General features: G+C 38.4%; 1 protein-coding gene across 5 annotated transcripts in view; it reads left to right on the top strand.

Moving 5' to 3' along the window:
* cadm1a (cell adhesion molecule 1a) overlaps window positions 1–16,634 on the top strand; it is a 400,396-nt gene that overhangs the window by 300,927 nt on the left and 82,835 nt on the right. For all 5 annotated transcript variants that reach the window (XM_032576103.1, XM_032576102.1, XM_032576104.1 and 2 more), the window contains one exon: window positions 14,545–14,697. In XM_032576103.1, the coding sequence (XP_032431994.1) occupies window positions 14,545–14,697 (153 nt within the window). The remainder of the gene's footprint in view (window positions 1–14,544; window positions 14,698–16,634) is intronic.

Below are 16,634 nucleotides of genomic sequence, written 5' to 3'. Positions count from 1 at the left end.
CAGGCTAATTACATAGCTAGCTTAGCAGTTAACTGCTTGCTCTTGGCAGTGGCATTGTTAGGCCAACACGTAAAATAAAAGTGAACATATTGATGTGTTTTCTGCCTTGCCTTTCGTTTCTGTCCATTAATGTGTTTTTCTATGTACTAAAAGTGAATATGTGACTTTTACAGTCAACCATCAGATCCTGAAGCCTGTAGGAGCAGTTTATTGTTATCGCAGAGCATCACTAGCTTTGGAATGGAGAAAGCAAAGAATTTCACTGGTCTGATATAAAAGCCAACAACATAATTGACTTTTACACACTGAAATAACGTTATACTGGGCTGGCCTGAATGCGTGCTGTTATTATTTCAATCCATTTGTCTCTGTGTACACAGAGGTCGCTAGGCTGCAGAGAAATGTTGCTGCATGTCTTTTTGTCGTCAGTGTATAAAGCCTTTGGGTACTTCTTATACAATGGAAGTCAGTTTTGCTACATATTTATTGGTTTATTAAGCATTCATAGACTTCGTTTGTTTTTCTGCTGCTTGTCTGATTAAATGCAGAAGGTCTGGACTCCTAAAACATGAATGTTTCAACTTTTCCAGCTGTAGATTGCATTGAAGAAGGTAATGGTAAATCTTGTATTTTCGTTAAAAAAAAAAAAAAAAAAAAACTGCACTAGGTTTGATGTTCTAGTTTCCCAGACATACAGAACCCGTCCACTGTGTCTGCTATAGTGATGTGGTGTCCAAACTTTTTGTCATTAGGGCTAAAATCGTTAAGTTGGAACCACATAGTGAGACAAAAATGTCATGTTTTTCATTTTATCTGCTCAACTAGAACTACGTTTTTATTGAGCTCAACAAAATAGTCGGATGTTTGTAGAACAGATCAGTAAATTATTGTAGTAAGTATCTAGTAATAGACAAACCCACATTTCTTTTGATTGTTTTCTTATTTGGGTTGTAAGATTTGCTTTTGAAAAAGCAGGTCAGTGTTTTTGGTTACTTCAAAACTTTTATGAATAGGAGTCTATTTTTTGCAGCTAATACTTTTTGAAGAAGTTATATATATTTTTTGTAAAACTGAAAAAAATATCCATAAAGGAAGAAAACGTGTCCATGTGTACCAACCATTCCACTGTTCGCCCAAAATCACAAATGGCCCCCAGGTTGCACTTTGGACACCCCTGCTTTAGTGGAAGAATTCATACTTAAATAAAGGACCTAAATTATTAAACTCCAGTTAATAACCTAATAATAATAATTCAATTACACAGAATCAGAAGTGTGCATGTCATGCCTGTTGGTTTTCTATTACTCTACTACATCTACTAGTAAATATAATTTCTCCTGCTGTTATTTTGAACACAGCTGCAGATAGCTATGATTTTATGTTTTAAGATCAAAATAAGAACCTAACCCTGTGAGAAATACCTGCATATGTTTCTAGTGTATTACTCACTTTACTGCATATATTGCTTCCAGCCTATTGCATAGTCCATATACAAGAGATTTGCATAACTTAAAAACAAAAACAAAGTAGGGGTTCACAAGGAATATATTTGCAAAAATAATGTGAATGTGACTGCAATAACCTGGCAGCCTCAGCCTCACTCCTGTATTTCTGCAGCTGAAGGCGAAGCAGTCGGCTGTGTTCATAAAAAACGCATCAGGAGTTATTAAAAACATTTATTTTACCCCCAAACTCAGCTAAATGTTTTCCCAGATCAAACCTGGCAACACATGAGATGGAGGATGCGGAGGTTTCAGCGAGTTTCAGCCCTGACAGGGGAGCACGAGGCTGCTGCAGTTTAATCACCGCCAGAAACGGCGCAATCGATGCAAACACAGCGAGCGCTTGTTGTCTTAGCTGCTTAATCAAAGGAACAAGGTAAATGTGTCAGATGACTAGCAGAAACATTACTTCAGTCTAATTTACCTGAGCAGCACAAACAGCGACATGGAGCTGCTTTAGCTTGTGTTCATTGTTTTTGCTTCTGTTCCTCCCCTGCTGTGTGAGCCTGTTTATCCAACCCCACTCCCACACGTTGGACGCGAATCAAAGATGCACTTTCTAACATTTGAAGCAAAACAGAGTGTTTGATCAGAGAAAGAAAAACTGTGTTATCCAGACTGCATATGAAAAGGTCGCTGTGCTTCGTTTTGATATCTGCTTGCCAGAATGAAAACAACATAATAACTAAAGCAACAATTATGTAGTTTGGAATCTTTTGTAACGTGTTAGGATAAAAAACACTTCCTTTCGTATAAGAATGCACACTGTTTTTGATGATATAGTGTGGTTATGAATAAGTGGTTAGGAGACTGAAGGTGATGCAAAGACTGCCAGTTATCTCATCTTGGCAGTTTATAAGAAAGCCAAAGTAAATATGCCAACTGAAACGTTGTTAGCTGCAGAACTGCATAAAATTAACAGCAGAAAACAAGTCTCCACCATTTGGTCCTGCTCATCTGCTAGCTAGGATCAGTCCTGCAGCACAGCTAGCCGTCACAGGAAATTAGAAAAGAGCCCATACTTCAAAATTGTGGTATATTGTATTAACTGTGTATTGCTTTTTGACAGAGATGGATCAAAAACCTGAAAATGTCCAGTTGTTCTTGTTTACATTCAAGCTTGCAATAGATATAGTACAGCTAGCTGCTGCATGGATGTTAGAAAATTACTAGTTTGAAACTGCTATCAGTCTTGTGTTTGGAAAATTTGGTAAAAACGTCTTGATGCTTCATGATGCTTCTTATACATTTATAGATTTTTGTCCACTGGCAACTACTAGGTTTTTGATTTGTTTCTACATTTCTCACTGCTGAATTATAAAAAAAACATTTAAAACAACAGTTTAAAACTCTAGTGAACTGTGGCTGACTCTTCATTTATTCATTTATTATGTTTTTTGTTTGAAAACTGAGACATCATAATGACAATACAAAAAGCAAATATCTACTGATTGGTTGTATTTACAAACAAGCTAGTCTTAGCGCCGCAGCACAGCTAACTTCTACAGACAGTTGGTAAATTAACATTGTAGTGTTCTTTTGTCATAAAACAAGACCAGAATGAAATTAAAACAGCTAAGAAATCTCCAGTCTGGAAAGATGAGTTTTGTTGTTGACTTTCCATGTAGAAACCACTTGCTGCACTCTTGTTTTTTGTGCAGGAGGCTCCACTTTTGCTTTTCAAAGATGTACGGTTGTATAATTACACATCAGTTTGCAGCCATTTTCGTGTGCGAGTGTAAATGTAGAATTTTGGGGGCGTGGCCAACTGCAGCCTAATAGGATTTAAAGTGACAGAGGCCCTAAAACAGTTAAATCTGAAATAAAGTCTTGTCATCTAAGGATGAATTTGTGCAAAAATTGTAATGATGATGTTTTGTTTAGACCATATTCCAATCCTAAACTGTTCTAGGAAGCATATCAGGACACCTACAAACTCTTCTGTATCTTTGTGTTTTCTACTACTGCTGGACTGATTTATGCCAACATGTATTTAACTATTGCCACAAAGTTTTAGTTTCTTTACACTGCCACTCCAGATATTTTCTGAGATTATCTGAATCTCCCTTTTTACACCCGAGCTGTCAGCGGTGCGGCCAGCGTGTGTATTTTTCTTTATGTTTTGACCTTTCTGTTGAGTTGAAACTTCCTGTCCGTGCTCTCGTGAAGCGGCGGCCTCAGTAAACTCCTGTGAGGTGAAACGTCAATCACTCCTTCGGTCTCTCTGCTTCTTTCCTTCAGCCCCGCCTGCTGCATCTGGCACAAGGGTAGCGTTTACCCAATGCCCTCACGTGTGCACCAAACAAAACTCTGCGTTTATCTGCTGTGGGGCCGACGAAGAGCCGACTCCCACGGCGCCAGCTGTCAAGGGCAACGTGTTCTGCTTTGACGGCGGCTCCTTGATCTCCTGTGATCCCTCCTAGGCATCTTGGCTGCAGCTGCACCGCTTCATTATGACATAACCTTCCAAACAACATCTCACATCTGCTGGATCCCAGACTAAATCCGCAGAGGTGGATTATGTCAGCGAGTTGGAGATGGAGAGGAAGAGAGGCGATTTGCGTTCAGACCGCTGGTCGTCGTTTTGCTCCGCGTTACGGACACCAGAAAGCAGCTTTTATGCTTCCCGCCAGGCAAATATGTGGAGTTTAATCAATTTTAGTCAAGTTTAACTGAAAGTCAGGGGATTTCTCTGGTGCATGGTGTTATCTCTCGGTTCTTCTCCAGATGATTCAAAAGAAAAGTGTCCTTAGAGGGCGGTACTGCAGTTTTGCAGTGCGTCAAAAGGATGCAGTCGAATGAAATCTGTGAGAACGACTCAAAAACTTCTGAAGAAAACACTGAGCGCAACTTCCTTCATCACAAATGAAAACAAAAATGGAGTCTCGTCAGATTTTAGTGGTTGGAGGATAAAGAAACATTTCTCCTGGTAGCGCTAAGTTAACACGTTTGTTTTGGTTGTATTTACCCAGAATGCCCCGCTCTAACGAACCAAACTTTGCAGACAGATGGACTGGAGCTGGATTAAAGCGGACTAAACAGGACTGGTGTAAACACACCCAGGCCTGTTGCAATAAATGAATTATCTGCATGGTCATTTAAAATGAGCTCAATCATTAACATTTGCATGATTTATTATTTTTCTCTTTCTACCAAAAACTGGATGATAAAAGTCTTCAGTCTGTGTTTTGGTCTCATCTGGCCATTTTTCTGAAGGACTAGTTTGTTTACAGAGACTTCATAATTAATTTTATTTATTGTTTCTGTTGTTTATGTATTTTGGATATTTAAAATGTCTCCCAGTTCCAGTGCTAAATGTTCATTAGAATTTAAAAGTTTATGGATCTTTGAGAATGTGTTCTTCCATAATATCAGTTAAAAAAGGTCTCAAAACAATATTGTCACTTGCAGCAATAACTCCTGGGATATTTCCTCATCTTCGCTGACTGTAGATGCTAACCTCTGTGAAAACACAACCATCTGATGCTTTCCTCCGTCTTTTTCCGACTTTCTGCCGACTGAAGGGTGGACAGATGGCGCCGTTCCAAAGCAACAGTGACCTTTTCGACATGAGAGCGCTGCTGCGCTGCAGCCGCTCGCTGCTTGTAAACACACACAGCTGGGAGTTTGCAGCGCAGCCTGTCGTCTGTTTCAGGGAAAGTTTCTGCTAAGATTACCAGCAGCTGCCGCTGCGCCGATCACATCAACACGTTTCGGCGTTAAAGCCACAGAAATGTTTCACTTTCACGTTTTTTTCCTCTCTGTCTGGGGTTAAGTTAGAGGAAGCTTCCTTTGTTTCAGGTCAAAATCACCAGAATGAGAAGAAAAATGTCCGATTGGTTCATTGATGTGCCAAAAACAAAACATAAATTGTGTGATGTTGCTTCAGTATTTCCACATAATGTTGTTTCCTCATGATGTCATCTATTTTATGAAGTCCACCAGTCCCTCCTGCAGCAGAACAGCCCCACAGCATGATGCTTCCACCACCATACTTCCTTTTGGATGTAACCAAACACTAAACTTTACAAAGCCATGAGATAAATTAGAATATTACCGAAAAGTCCATTTATTTCAGGAATTTGATCATTAAGAGAAACAAACTCTATAGATGGATGTTTGGATGCCTTTACTTCTGTTAATTATGATGATTTTGCGCTTGCAGTTGCTGAAAAAATTACATTTAAAATTATAATGTTACATCAGATCAATAAAAAAAGAAAAGATTTTTAAAAACAGAAATGTTGAAGTATGTTTAACACCAACTAAAAGGCGATTATTTTTTTAAAAGATGCTTTTAATCTGACAAACAAACCTCATCAGGATTCATTTCATAATATCCTAAAATGTTTTTTTAATTTCAGTTTAATCAAACATAAGACGTGTTTCCAGAAATCAAGGTCAAACTGCAGTCTGGCTTCCTGTGCTGCTGCTGTTGTGCGGCTTCTTCCTGGCTGAGCGGCCTTTTGGCCCACAGGATTTGACCCGCTGTGGATAATAACACACATTGCTCTGGGATTGATTCACACATTTCTGATACATCCACGATTTTTCCTCTTAAATAAGTCAGAGAAACAAAGAAGACAATGTCATTATGTTTGGGGAATTTTTCCAAATTGTTCTCAAATTTCCAGAATTTAAGTATCTGTTTTGCTAAATTCCCTTCATCCCATCTCTGAAAGTTTACAATGCATCATCTCTGGTAGGTATCGTGAATCTGACTCTGACATGGTCAGAGGCATAAGTCATGCTTCCCTCCCCGTCTTTGAGTTTTCCCCTCACGGTGCAGCACTTGTTGGTAAAACGGAGACACAAAAAGCAAAAGTTCTGCAGCGGCTGGCTAACCCAAATGCAGCATCTTCTGTTTGTAATGCGCACACCCACATGGATGCTGGTATCAAAGGACTGTGGAGAGGACTCGCACACAAACCGTGTCCTTGTTCTCCTGTGGAGGAGGGAGCTTTTGTAGCTTGTGGATCAGCGGGGAAGCTGTCCACTGAAGAGCAGAAAGGTTGAGGGTTGAAGGATTCATGTGATGAAAAATAAAACAAGGCAGCTCGGACAGAAAGGCGAGCAGAAACACTGCATGCATGTGCAGGGTTGTACGTAGCTAAATATTGAAGGTTATGTGTTGGATATTTTGTCTTTTTCTTTGCTGAAAAATGGGATTTTTTGCCATCATCCACGGTGAAAGCTTCAAGATTTCTGGTTTTCTTGCTGATTAGTTAATCACTGCTCTTGGTAAATTGGCCTTTTTTCCCTTTCAAACCCACAAATTAACATTTAATCCCCAAAAATTACCTCCGTGTGCTTTTAGTGAAGATTTAATTTTACACTCTTTTCCCACTGATTCCCATTTGCACCATGTTACCATCATAAAATGTGAGAGATTGTGATTTCTTTAGGTCCGTTTTACCATTTTGCTAATTCATACCAATATTGACATTCCACACATTAAACAACCTTTACATAACCAGGTTACTTGTTTATGATTTTGTTTGGTTCCTGTAAAGTTTCTTTGAGTTTTTAGAAAAGCACAACACACTTGAGATGCATTGTTATTATTATTACTTAAACTCATATTGGTTTATTTCTCTTTGCATTTCCCTTAATGGACATATTCATAAAACAGCTTAAATCTTGTTTAAGTTAGTAATTATTTCTGCTGAAAGCTGTTTTTAATTGTTTTGGTTCTTTTTGCCATTTGGGAAAGTTGGCTCAAAAAAACACACGACAGAGTACAACGGCAGTTCAAAGATATTATACAGAATTAGAATTCATTAAAAAGAAATTTGTCTTTTGGTGAAATGTTTAAACATTTTAAATAAAAAATAGATCAAAATTGATGGAAAATAAAAAGTTATTAAGTAATATATACAGATATCAATCTGGATCAGAAACTTTTTTTTAATTTTTAAATAATGCTCCAGTGCTGCCCTTAAGATAAAAGTGTAAAGAATTCATGTCCTGAATGTGTGGGGTCTGCAGAAATTGTAGCTGCCCTTTTATGACTCTTTACCTTTTTGCATCCTGTACGGTGGAAAGATCAATTCTGAGTTTTTTCTCACAAATATTCGGCTTTAAAATCTCATAAATTTCCACAATTTTCCTAGAATAATTCTGACATTATTCTGAATTTTGTTTCTTTTTTTGTTTTTCTCGCATATTTTCAACTTTGAGGCTCGACTTTTGGAGCTCATAAATGTCCTTGTTTTTCTTGAGATTTTCTGAATTTATTCTCAAAATGTCCTGAGTTTTTTGGCAGGAATTTACTCATTCTGTTTTTATATATCCACAGTTGCCCTAATACGCCATTTTAGATTTCTGTGTTAAAAACGAGATTGTTTTGTTTATATCTCACAGTGCAACAAGGGCATTTTGAAGTGAGCTGGAGAGAAGAAGTTAAAGGTCAATTAAGAGGCGTTTGTGCACTCCAGATCTGATTTTAAAAAACAAATCATGATGCAAATCAGTGCAAATAAATTAGCAAAGTAAACATTAAAGCAGCATTAGTCATATTGGAGAGAAAATCATAATTCCAACTGAAGCAATCCAACAATCAGGCGGCGACTAGAGCTATGGAGCCTAGACTTCACACAGAGTGGGGAGGAGGGGGGTGATAAGAGCATAATTACCCCCGCCCCACCCTGTCTCGCCCACTCTGACACCCAATAATAAAACTTTGATGTGCTCCTCTCAAAAAGTAGCAGCAGCCACTAATCACAATTGATTGCAGCCACTTAGGCGAGGCACACTCATCATCTCCAGCTCTCTCTGGGTGGGAGTCGCTCCCTCCGCCGGCGGCTGGAGAACTAAAACTATTCAAATGAAATGCGCCACGAGAAGCACAGATTAATCAGGGGGGAGCAAAGAAGAAGAAAAAGGCTGGATGAGTAAAACAGGCGGCGTCAGCAGAGGTGAGGAGGGGAAGAAAAAGCCATTAGGAGAAGAACAGCGAGCAATCTTCTCGGGTTTTGTTTTAAAGTTTTCACCACAAGTGTTACCCATTATGAATCTGCAATTATAACAAAGGGGAGCTTTGAGAGGCCTTTTTTTTTCAAACAGCTTGACTCATAATTATATGGAAATATTTTAAATACCCTAAATACGCTTTATAAAGGACATTTAAAGAATTTAATTGGAGTAACCGACCTTATATTCATGGCATTGTAACATATTTCTGGTGAGTTGACTATTTTCTCCCATCACTCAAACTGCATTCCAGTGGATTCCTGGTTTTCATCGAGTCTAGGGACCAAAACTGACAACTAAAAGCTAAAATCAGCAAATACTTGAGACTCAATAATGGGTCACCAAATTTACCTCAATACGCATTTAAATGTACAGTAGAAATCGTCTTAGCACTAGCGCAAAAGCTAACGTCTGTGATCTACCTCGTCACTGGATTAGAGATTATGTGGTTTGTCGTCGGGAAAAGTCTGGAAAATCTGAGGTTCGGAAAATGACAAAATCACACAAATAATCTGAAAAGGGGACGCAGCGTTTTATGTTTCAATAAAAGCACAGGGATAAAATGAGGAGTAAGCCAGTTGTGCTTCGCAGACGCCAGCCAATCGCGTGTCACGTGACATACCTCTGAGGTATTTCACCTTCACAAGTTTTCCTTCAAAATATTTTGTGCTTCACAAAAAAAAAATCTACAAACAGACCAATATTCCTTGAATTTGGAAGGATTAGGATTTACATTCGCAGAAGAACCTGTGAATACTGAACTGATCACATTTCCAAGTTGCTCACATCCTCTTGATCGCTTCACCTTTTCAACATACAAACTTTTCACATTTGAATGAGCTTTACAGTTGTTAGCGGTAAAAATCAATGCCTCAGATCATTCCTGACCTCTGAGTTTGGATGGATGTCTCTTATCTGAATACCTCACTCTGTCCCACCTTTGTCGGCCATCTTTGTCGTTCCACTCATGTCATCAGATATGACAGAGCAGGCGAAGGCGAACGAAGCTAAAGGTCACCTTTTCTTAAACGCACACAAAACCCAGGCAGAGATGAGTTCTGGTGATGTAGCGATGAAGGACCGTCTGCAGCGTCTCCCAGCCCGTCTTCATTCGTCCTCGTCCTAAACACGGCCGTCCGCGTCCTGCCGTGCAGCACAAAAGCAGCATCCGCCTCTTCATCTCTGTCCCCGTCCCAAACCTTGAATGGCAGCGTCCTTGTTTTCTAAATGTTTATTTATTCTGCTCATGCTCGCATTATGATCCAATATTTAGAAGTGACACATAAAGGGATTAGAGAGAGGAGAGGAAAACGTCTTGATGAAACAGATTAAAATCAATTCTTGCAACAACAAACGTTTGGATTAAAAATCCATTTTTGTTGTTAGAGGTTGGATGTTTGGAATATGACAACAGACAATGGAAACTTTAATTACAAACCTGACGACAACAGAACAAAAGACTTTTGGTGTGTTAGAAAAAGTGCTTGATCTGTGGCTATTTTTTCTGAATTTGCATTCTGTAGTTTTTGTGAAAGTTTCAGGTCAATGTGCAAAAAGAGAGAATATCAACAAAAGTGGGTGATTTGATTGGTTAGCATTGACTCAAACCTGTAGTTCATCCCTCAGCAAAAATGTAAAACTCAACAAACGAATTTCTTTGCAGCATTAAATGTTTCTTGTCTGTGTCCATTGACCGTTTAATCAAACAAAATTACGAAAATACAATTTGCAACACGGCAATTTTGAAAAAAAAAAAGTAAAAGTTTTGATAACTTTTTTGCGGCAAGATGAGGAGGTTTTTCGGTTGTATCAAAATTGGTGTATTTCTCAAAACCTGCAATGGAAAAACTTTTTTTTTGGCATCACATGAATCACATGATCAACAACCGGATGTTACTACTGACGAAAACCATGAAGAAGATGACAGGAAGTGGTAGGATCATGTCTTTTAATGACTTATCGTGTGAACAAACTAATTCACATGTGAATTTATTTGTTTTTCTTATTTAATGGGAACACTGCAACTGAAAAGTTCTGCTTTTCCGACATTAGAGGAATATTGATAAAGTTTTGTGCACATTTTAAATGGAAATACAGCTTTTGGTTTGATATTCTGCATAGTTCAGAACATCTTTGCTCCACAGATTTTCTATTGGACTTGGGGTTTAGGAGCAGCCTGGTTTTGTCTGCTTTAATCCAACCTAGAAAGTCCGGTTCGTTTGGTGAGCTGTGAATACGTAATCTGAGTTCAGCTGAAGTGAACTCTGGTTCGGTTTAAATACATGTGCGAACGCCAATTGGACTGGGGACCGCTCCAAAAGCAGGAAGTAGACTACAGCGCAGGGCATTCTGGGTAAATACAACCAAAACAAACGTGCTAGCCTAGCGCTAGCATGAGAAATGACTCATGGTCTTTTGCCAACAACAAAAGAGAAATCCTCCAACCGCTAAAATCTGACACCTCCATCTTGTTTCCATTTGGTGAAGAAGGAAGTTGCTCTGAGTGTCTTCACAGGTTTTTATCGTTTCCTTCAGTGGTTCTTGGTGCAGCGCCCCCACAGGCGAGGAGGGGAACAGGTTCCTCAAAGGGTTTTCGTAGTTTGACTCAGAGCAGAGAGAACCAATAGACTTTGATCCCAATTGAACCGGGTCGATTGGACTATCAGGAGAGAAAACTGGCTGGCTCACCAGCACTTCTTTTTAGTCGTCTTTTGCTGCCTTAGCGATGTTTGATCACAATTTTATTTTTTTTTATAAATTCTGGTTGACAAGAAACGTTTCTCCAGGATTTTATGACTCATGGATTGTCTTCTGACCTCATCAATGCTAACTGAAATGAATCCCACAGCATAATGCAGCCACTTTATGCCTAACTGTGGAGGTCATATTCTTCAGGAAAGACTCAACAATTTTTGTTTCGCGGGTTTCAGAACATTTATCTGCTGGTGATTGTATTTACAGCCATCTAAAGGAAATGTGTTTATAAATGCATCTAAATCTAGGGAGAGAACACTGCTGTACTTCATTTAGTAGCAAAATCAATTTTAAATGGATTTCCAGGCACTTTTCTAGCAGCAGCTTGTCACAAAGACACACTATGTTCTCATTTCTTTACTTAAACAAAATTCTTCCTCGCATCAACAACGGGTTTCCCAGAAGAACTGTAAATCTGTAGATGGATTTACCCCGAGAACAGCAAAATTCAGACGGCAGCTAAACTTGTAAAATTAGGTTTTTTTTTGGCATCACCTCTTCATCCTTCATCGCAACATTTTGCATGTTTTCCCCACATTTTTTTAAAGATGTGCTGCAGTCAGAGGTTCAAAAGTGTAATATGAAAAACTGTCATTAATCATTGAGCTAAATGAAGTTTTTAATGATGAAGTCATTAATTCAGATGCATGCTGATGCGGCTCTGGATGTTTTATGATGCTTTTTTTTCTTTTTTTTGGTTTCCTCCTCTAACAGGACGGTCGTCTCTGTGTGAACCTGGTGGTTAAGCGAAGCGGCTTAGCGGAATGCGACAGAACATAAAGCGATCTTTCTCAGTCAAACATTTTGATTCCATGTTGTGCCCGGATGAACGATGACCTGCAGACCCTCCCCTGCGATGCTCTCTCTCTCTGCCTGATTAACTTTAATGAAGGCTGCTAAATACATCTCGTTTCTCCCAGATTTGACCTTGGATCTCATTAATTTCATTAAACTTTTGCACCAGGAAGGAAAAGACCGACTTGAAATAAAAACTGCCGTTCTGTTCATTTGGTTTTTTTTTTTTGTTTGTTTGTTTTTCTTTTCAGTAAAGTGAGCAAAATCAGGCAGATTTGCTGTGCAGATGCAGAACGTTTTAATTGACCCTTAGCTAAAATTGCAGATGCAGGGAGCGTCACACTGTTGCATCAACCTCCTTCTGTTCATTATTTGTGAAATTCCTGTGCAGACATGCCCCAGCGGGCTCGCCGTCTCCTCACATCTGCTGAAAGGTGCTTTTTGTTAGAAGCATTTAATGATTCAAGCCTTCAGTGAAAGCGGGTCGGGATGTGAGCGGGTCAGGGTCAGAGTCGCTGTCAGAGCGGCGGGAGACGGTCGGCTTTCATCACAGCCACACGTTGTCTTCCTGCATTACAGCTGACGGAGCGGCTCAGGTAGGCGGCCAAACCGGGTCAGCTGGGACGAAAGGGACCGCACGACTTCTGAGTTTGTGAAGGACGGCCAGGGACGAAGTTTCTGTTCATGGAAACCGCGTCTGCTTGAATATGCAACATACAGAATCATAGTAGAAATACAAATATATTTTTATTTCAGCTTGAAGGTAAATGGAAGCGATCATAGAGTTTGGTTGTAATTCCAGTAATCAAAAAATTACTGAAGTAAGATCATTTTTTGAAGAGGAGCATTTTTACTACGCTGTACTTTTTATTTTTATTTGAATAATTCTGTATCTCTACTCTTACTTGAGTAAAATTTCTGGATTTTCTATCCACTGAACGAAAAACAAAACATGTTTTAACCAAAAATTCACCAGACAAAGAAACACACACCTGCAGTTTCTGTTAACAGAAATAAGTCGTGTCTTTTGTTTTTGTTTTTTTGTTTTTTGTAATTATTGTATTTATTGTATTTGTATTGTATTTATATGAATTATTTTCATTTTAAAGCACCAATGCTTCCATGTAACGTTGTTTCGGTCCGTCTGATGGTGTAATTTTTAAATAGTAAATAACTAAGGTTTTGTTCAGTTACTCAGTACTTGATCATTTTTTATACTTGAGTAATTTCTTGGATGGCTACTTTTTACTTTTGATTAAAAATATGTGGAAGTAGTGCTTTTCTTACTAGAGCGTCATTTTTGGGTTCTCTACCCACCTCTGATCTTATCCAAACTCTGGTAAAAAAATATGTATAAATGCAGAAAAATAAGAATAAAAGAGCAGAGAATACAGCATAAGAAATAATACTGTATTGTTAGCATTTAAAACGCTCCCTGTTTAAAACTAATGTGCAACTGAGTAGGGTAATTTAAATATTATTAATATAATTGTCATATCAATGAAGCCGACAGATGAACAAGTGTTGAATATTTATGTAACTAAATGAGTCAGAGGAGATCAGATCGATCCAAAATATCCATAATATCAATACCAAGTTGGTATCGGAGTTATGGTAAGATCAATACTTTGTTTCAGATTCACTTTTGAAATTTATGTTGTGTTCGTATTGTAGTTTCTCAAAAAAAAAAAACAATTTGCTGTGATTTCTTGTCAAATGTAATTTTTGCTCTTTATTCAGGAAAAGTGCACAGAAACTTGTTCTGTTTTCCTGTTGTTGCTGTTTGTCGTTTTAATACGATGTTAAAGTTCTGCAGCTATAAACTGTTTAAACAAAATAAATCAAAGGAAAGAAAATGACCAGAAGGTCAGAAGTTTGAAGATTAATCAAACTCTGATTTTATTTTCTTGCTAACGAACTGGTACCAAAATATTCAGAGATGATTCCCCAACCAGAGCGTCTTTGTGGTGCATTCAAGTACATCTGGTAGTCTGGATTGCCTAAATGATCAAAGCCACTCCAAGGTGGTTTAATAAATTGTTATTTTAAATGTCGGAACGGTTTTATTAAAGAGTCCATACAGATCATTAATGATCATTTACAATGTGGTTTTATTGTTATATAATGTATTCATCCATCTGTCCAGTTAGTGGTTATCCCTGTTTATCTTTAATTAATTTAAAAAAATCTCCCAAATTTATATCTACCACTTTTTATTTGTTTCTGTTAACTGATTGAATAATTAAACAAAATTTAAATTTTTGTTTACAAACTGACTAGAACTGGCATTATGTGTATTTAAATTTCTTTCTCAATACATTAAGTAGCAGTAATTATAGCATGTTGCATTATTTCATATTCCTTGATTAACTTTTGAATTTCTTTAATAATCTTGTCTATTTTCCTGCTTTTGCGTAGATTTTTGTGGCGCTATCAGATCAAATCGTCACACTGAAGTTTGTAAACCTCAATCTCTGCCACATATTTAATTTTTTATTTATGTTTTTTTTTTGTCTTTCAGCTCTGAAAGACGCGCGCTTTCAGCTGGTGAACTTCTCAGACAACGAGCTGCGGGTGTCGCTGTCTAACGTCTCGCTGTCAGACGAGGGTCGATATGTTTGCCAGCTCTACACAGACCCCCCGCAGGAAGCCTACGCCGACATCACAGTGCTAAGTACAACATCAAAGCACTCACACACACGCCTGCACACAGCAAAAACACACACTTTCAGCACACAAACGCACTGCCGCTCAGAGTTACGGGCCGGCGGGAGGTAAAGCCTCTAATCACGCTTCAACATACAGTACATTCACATGGAAAACGGAAAACAACGTGACTGCACGCACTGCCTTTATTGTTTGGTGTTAAAATTATTAATAGGAGCAACAACGAGGTCGCGCGCTGGAGTTAAAGTGATGGTTTCTCCACATTACACCCCCCTTTAAATACAACACATCTTAATGAAATATTAAATCTGATTTTAGATGGGATTAAATCTGTTGTTCATGAAGGAACTTGAGTTTTCCTTGTGAAGCAGTGAGTCGGGTCGTTTTACACGGTTCCTTCATACTCATCTTCAGTACCGAGGAAATGTTTTACACCAGAACTTCCCTGAATCTGACTCTGACCTAAAATCAGCTGAGCGCTAGGTCCGGATTAGCTTAGCATCGGGTTCAGATCAGCATTTTCAGCTCATTTCCAGTTAGCTTGTCTGTGCTATAATATGATACATTTTTCAAACTGTTTAAATTCTGAACTTTCGTAGATTCTGCAAAAGAAATATAACAACTTATGTTTTTGCAACCAGTTCTCAGTAACAGAGTCTAAAAATCCCATTTAAAATGGGTTAAGTTGGCTGTTTTTTTTTTCTAGATTACATCTGTTCATCCCTAAAGTTTTATAGGGTAAAATTAAACATTTTACACACAAATGACGAGGGGAGGGAGGGAGGAAAGGATTTTTTTTAAATTTATGATCAATCAATCAATCAAATTTTATTTGTATAGCACATTTCAGCAGCAATCCATTTCAAAGTGCTTTACATCATATCAAACACAGAAACACAATGCAACATAGAATCAACAATCAAAACACGACATTAAGTCAGGTTCCATCAATAAATTTGTAATTGATTACGTTTCAAGCGACTCCGCCGTCCCTCACGGATTTTTGTGCAATTCTATGGTACCTGTTAGTGTCTAGAATTTACAGGGTTTCCGTTACGCGCAATGATTTATGACCTTTGCGCAATAGAAGCCCTCCCAGCAGAAGCTTCTGTTTGTAATGAATGCTAGAGAAAACTAACTGCCACTTTCACCCAGCATGTTACTCCGCAGTCATAAAGAGACGATTTTATAGAAAATCTCATTCAGATCCTTTTAGCTAACGACCCGAATTCATCCATCAATGGAAACGATGAATAACGACTCCAGAAAAAAACAGAAAAATGAGTCAAATGAACACAACTTTTAATTTAATATCTGAAAAAAAGATGGCAAAATGTACTTCTTATACTCCTTATTTATATGCCAAATTAATTAACATGAAATCGATTTGTTTTTGTCGCTGTTTAATCTGCAGATGATTCCCTCCTGAACTGAACCAGTCGGTTGTTACATAATGACAGTTTGACCCTCAGAAAGTCTTTTGTGTTCAGGCTGAGAGTCTTTGACTGAGACGGTTCAAATTTCACACACACACCTCAGAGTGACCCCTGAGCGTGTACTCTGATGATCAGACCTGTTTTCCTGTTTGTGGCGTTCTGAGTGACTCTAAAGGTCAGCTGATATCAGGAGTTTCTGCCGACACGCTTGTTAAAGAGCGGCGCCGCTCCGCTGGTCCACTGCATCAACTTATACAGGAAAAGATCTGGAGTTTCAACTCCATTAGGTAACATGCTACTGTTAGCATGTTGGCTAACAGGAGAATTTTAAACATACTACGTATCCCATGATTCCTCTAGAGTTTGGAGGAATCATGATCTGGAGGATCTGTGGGATTAGATCTGGAGTATTAACTCCACTAGCTAACATGCTAATGTTAACATTCTAGGTAAGGTAAGGTAATTTTATTTATATAGCATATTTTCAGCAGCAAGGCAATTTAAAGTG

This window comes from Xiphophorus hellerii, chromosome 11, assembly GCF_003331165.1.
Source record: "Xiphophorus hellerii strain 12219 chromosome 11, Xiphophorus_hellerii-4.1, whole genome shotgun sequence".
Lineage (NCBI taxonomy): Eukaryota > Metazoa > Chordata > Actinopteri > Cyprinodontiformes > Poeciliidae > Xiphophorus > Xiphophorus hellerii.
Note: the sequence above shows the minus strand (reverse complement) of the source record. Positions and strands in the feature narration are given on the sequence as shown.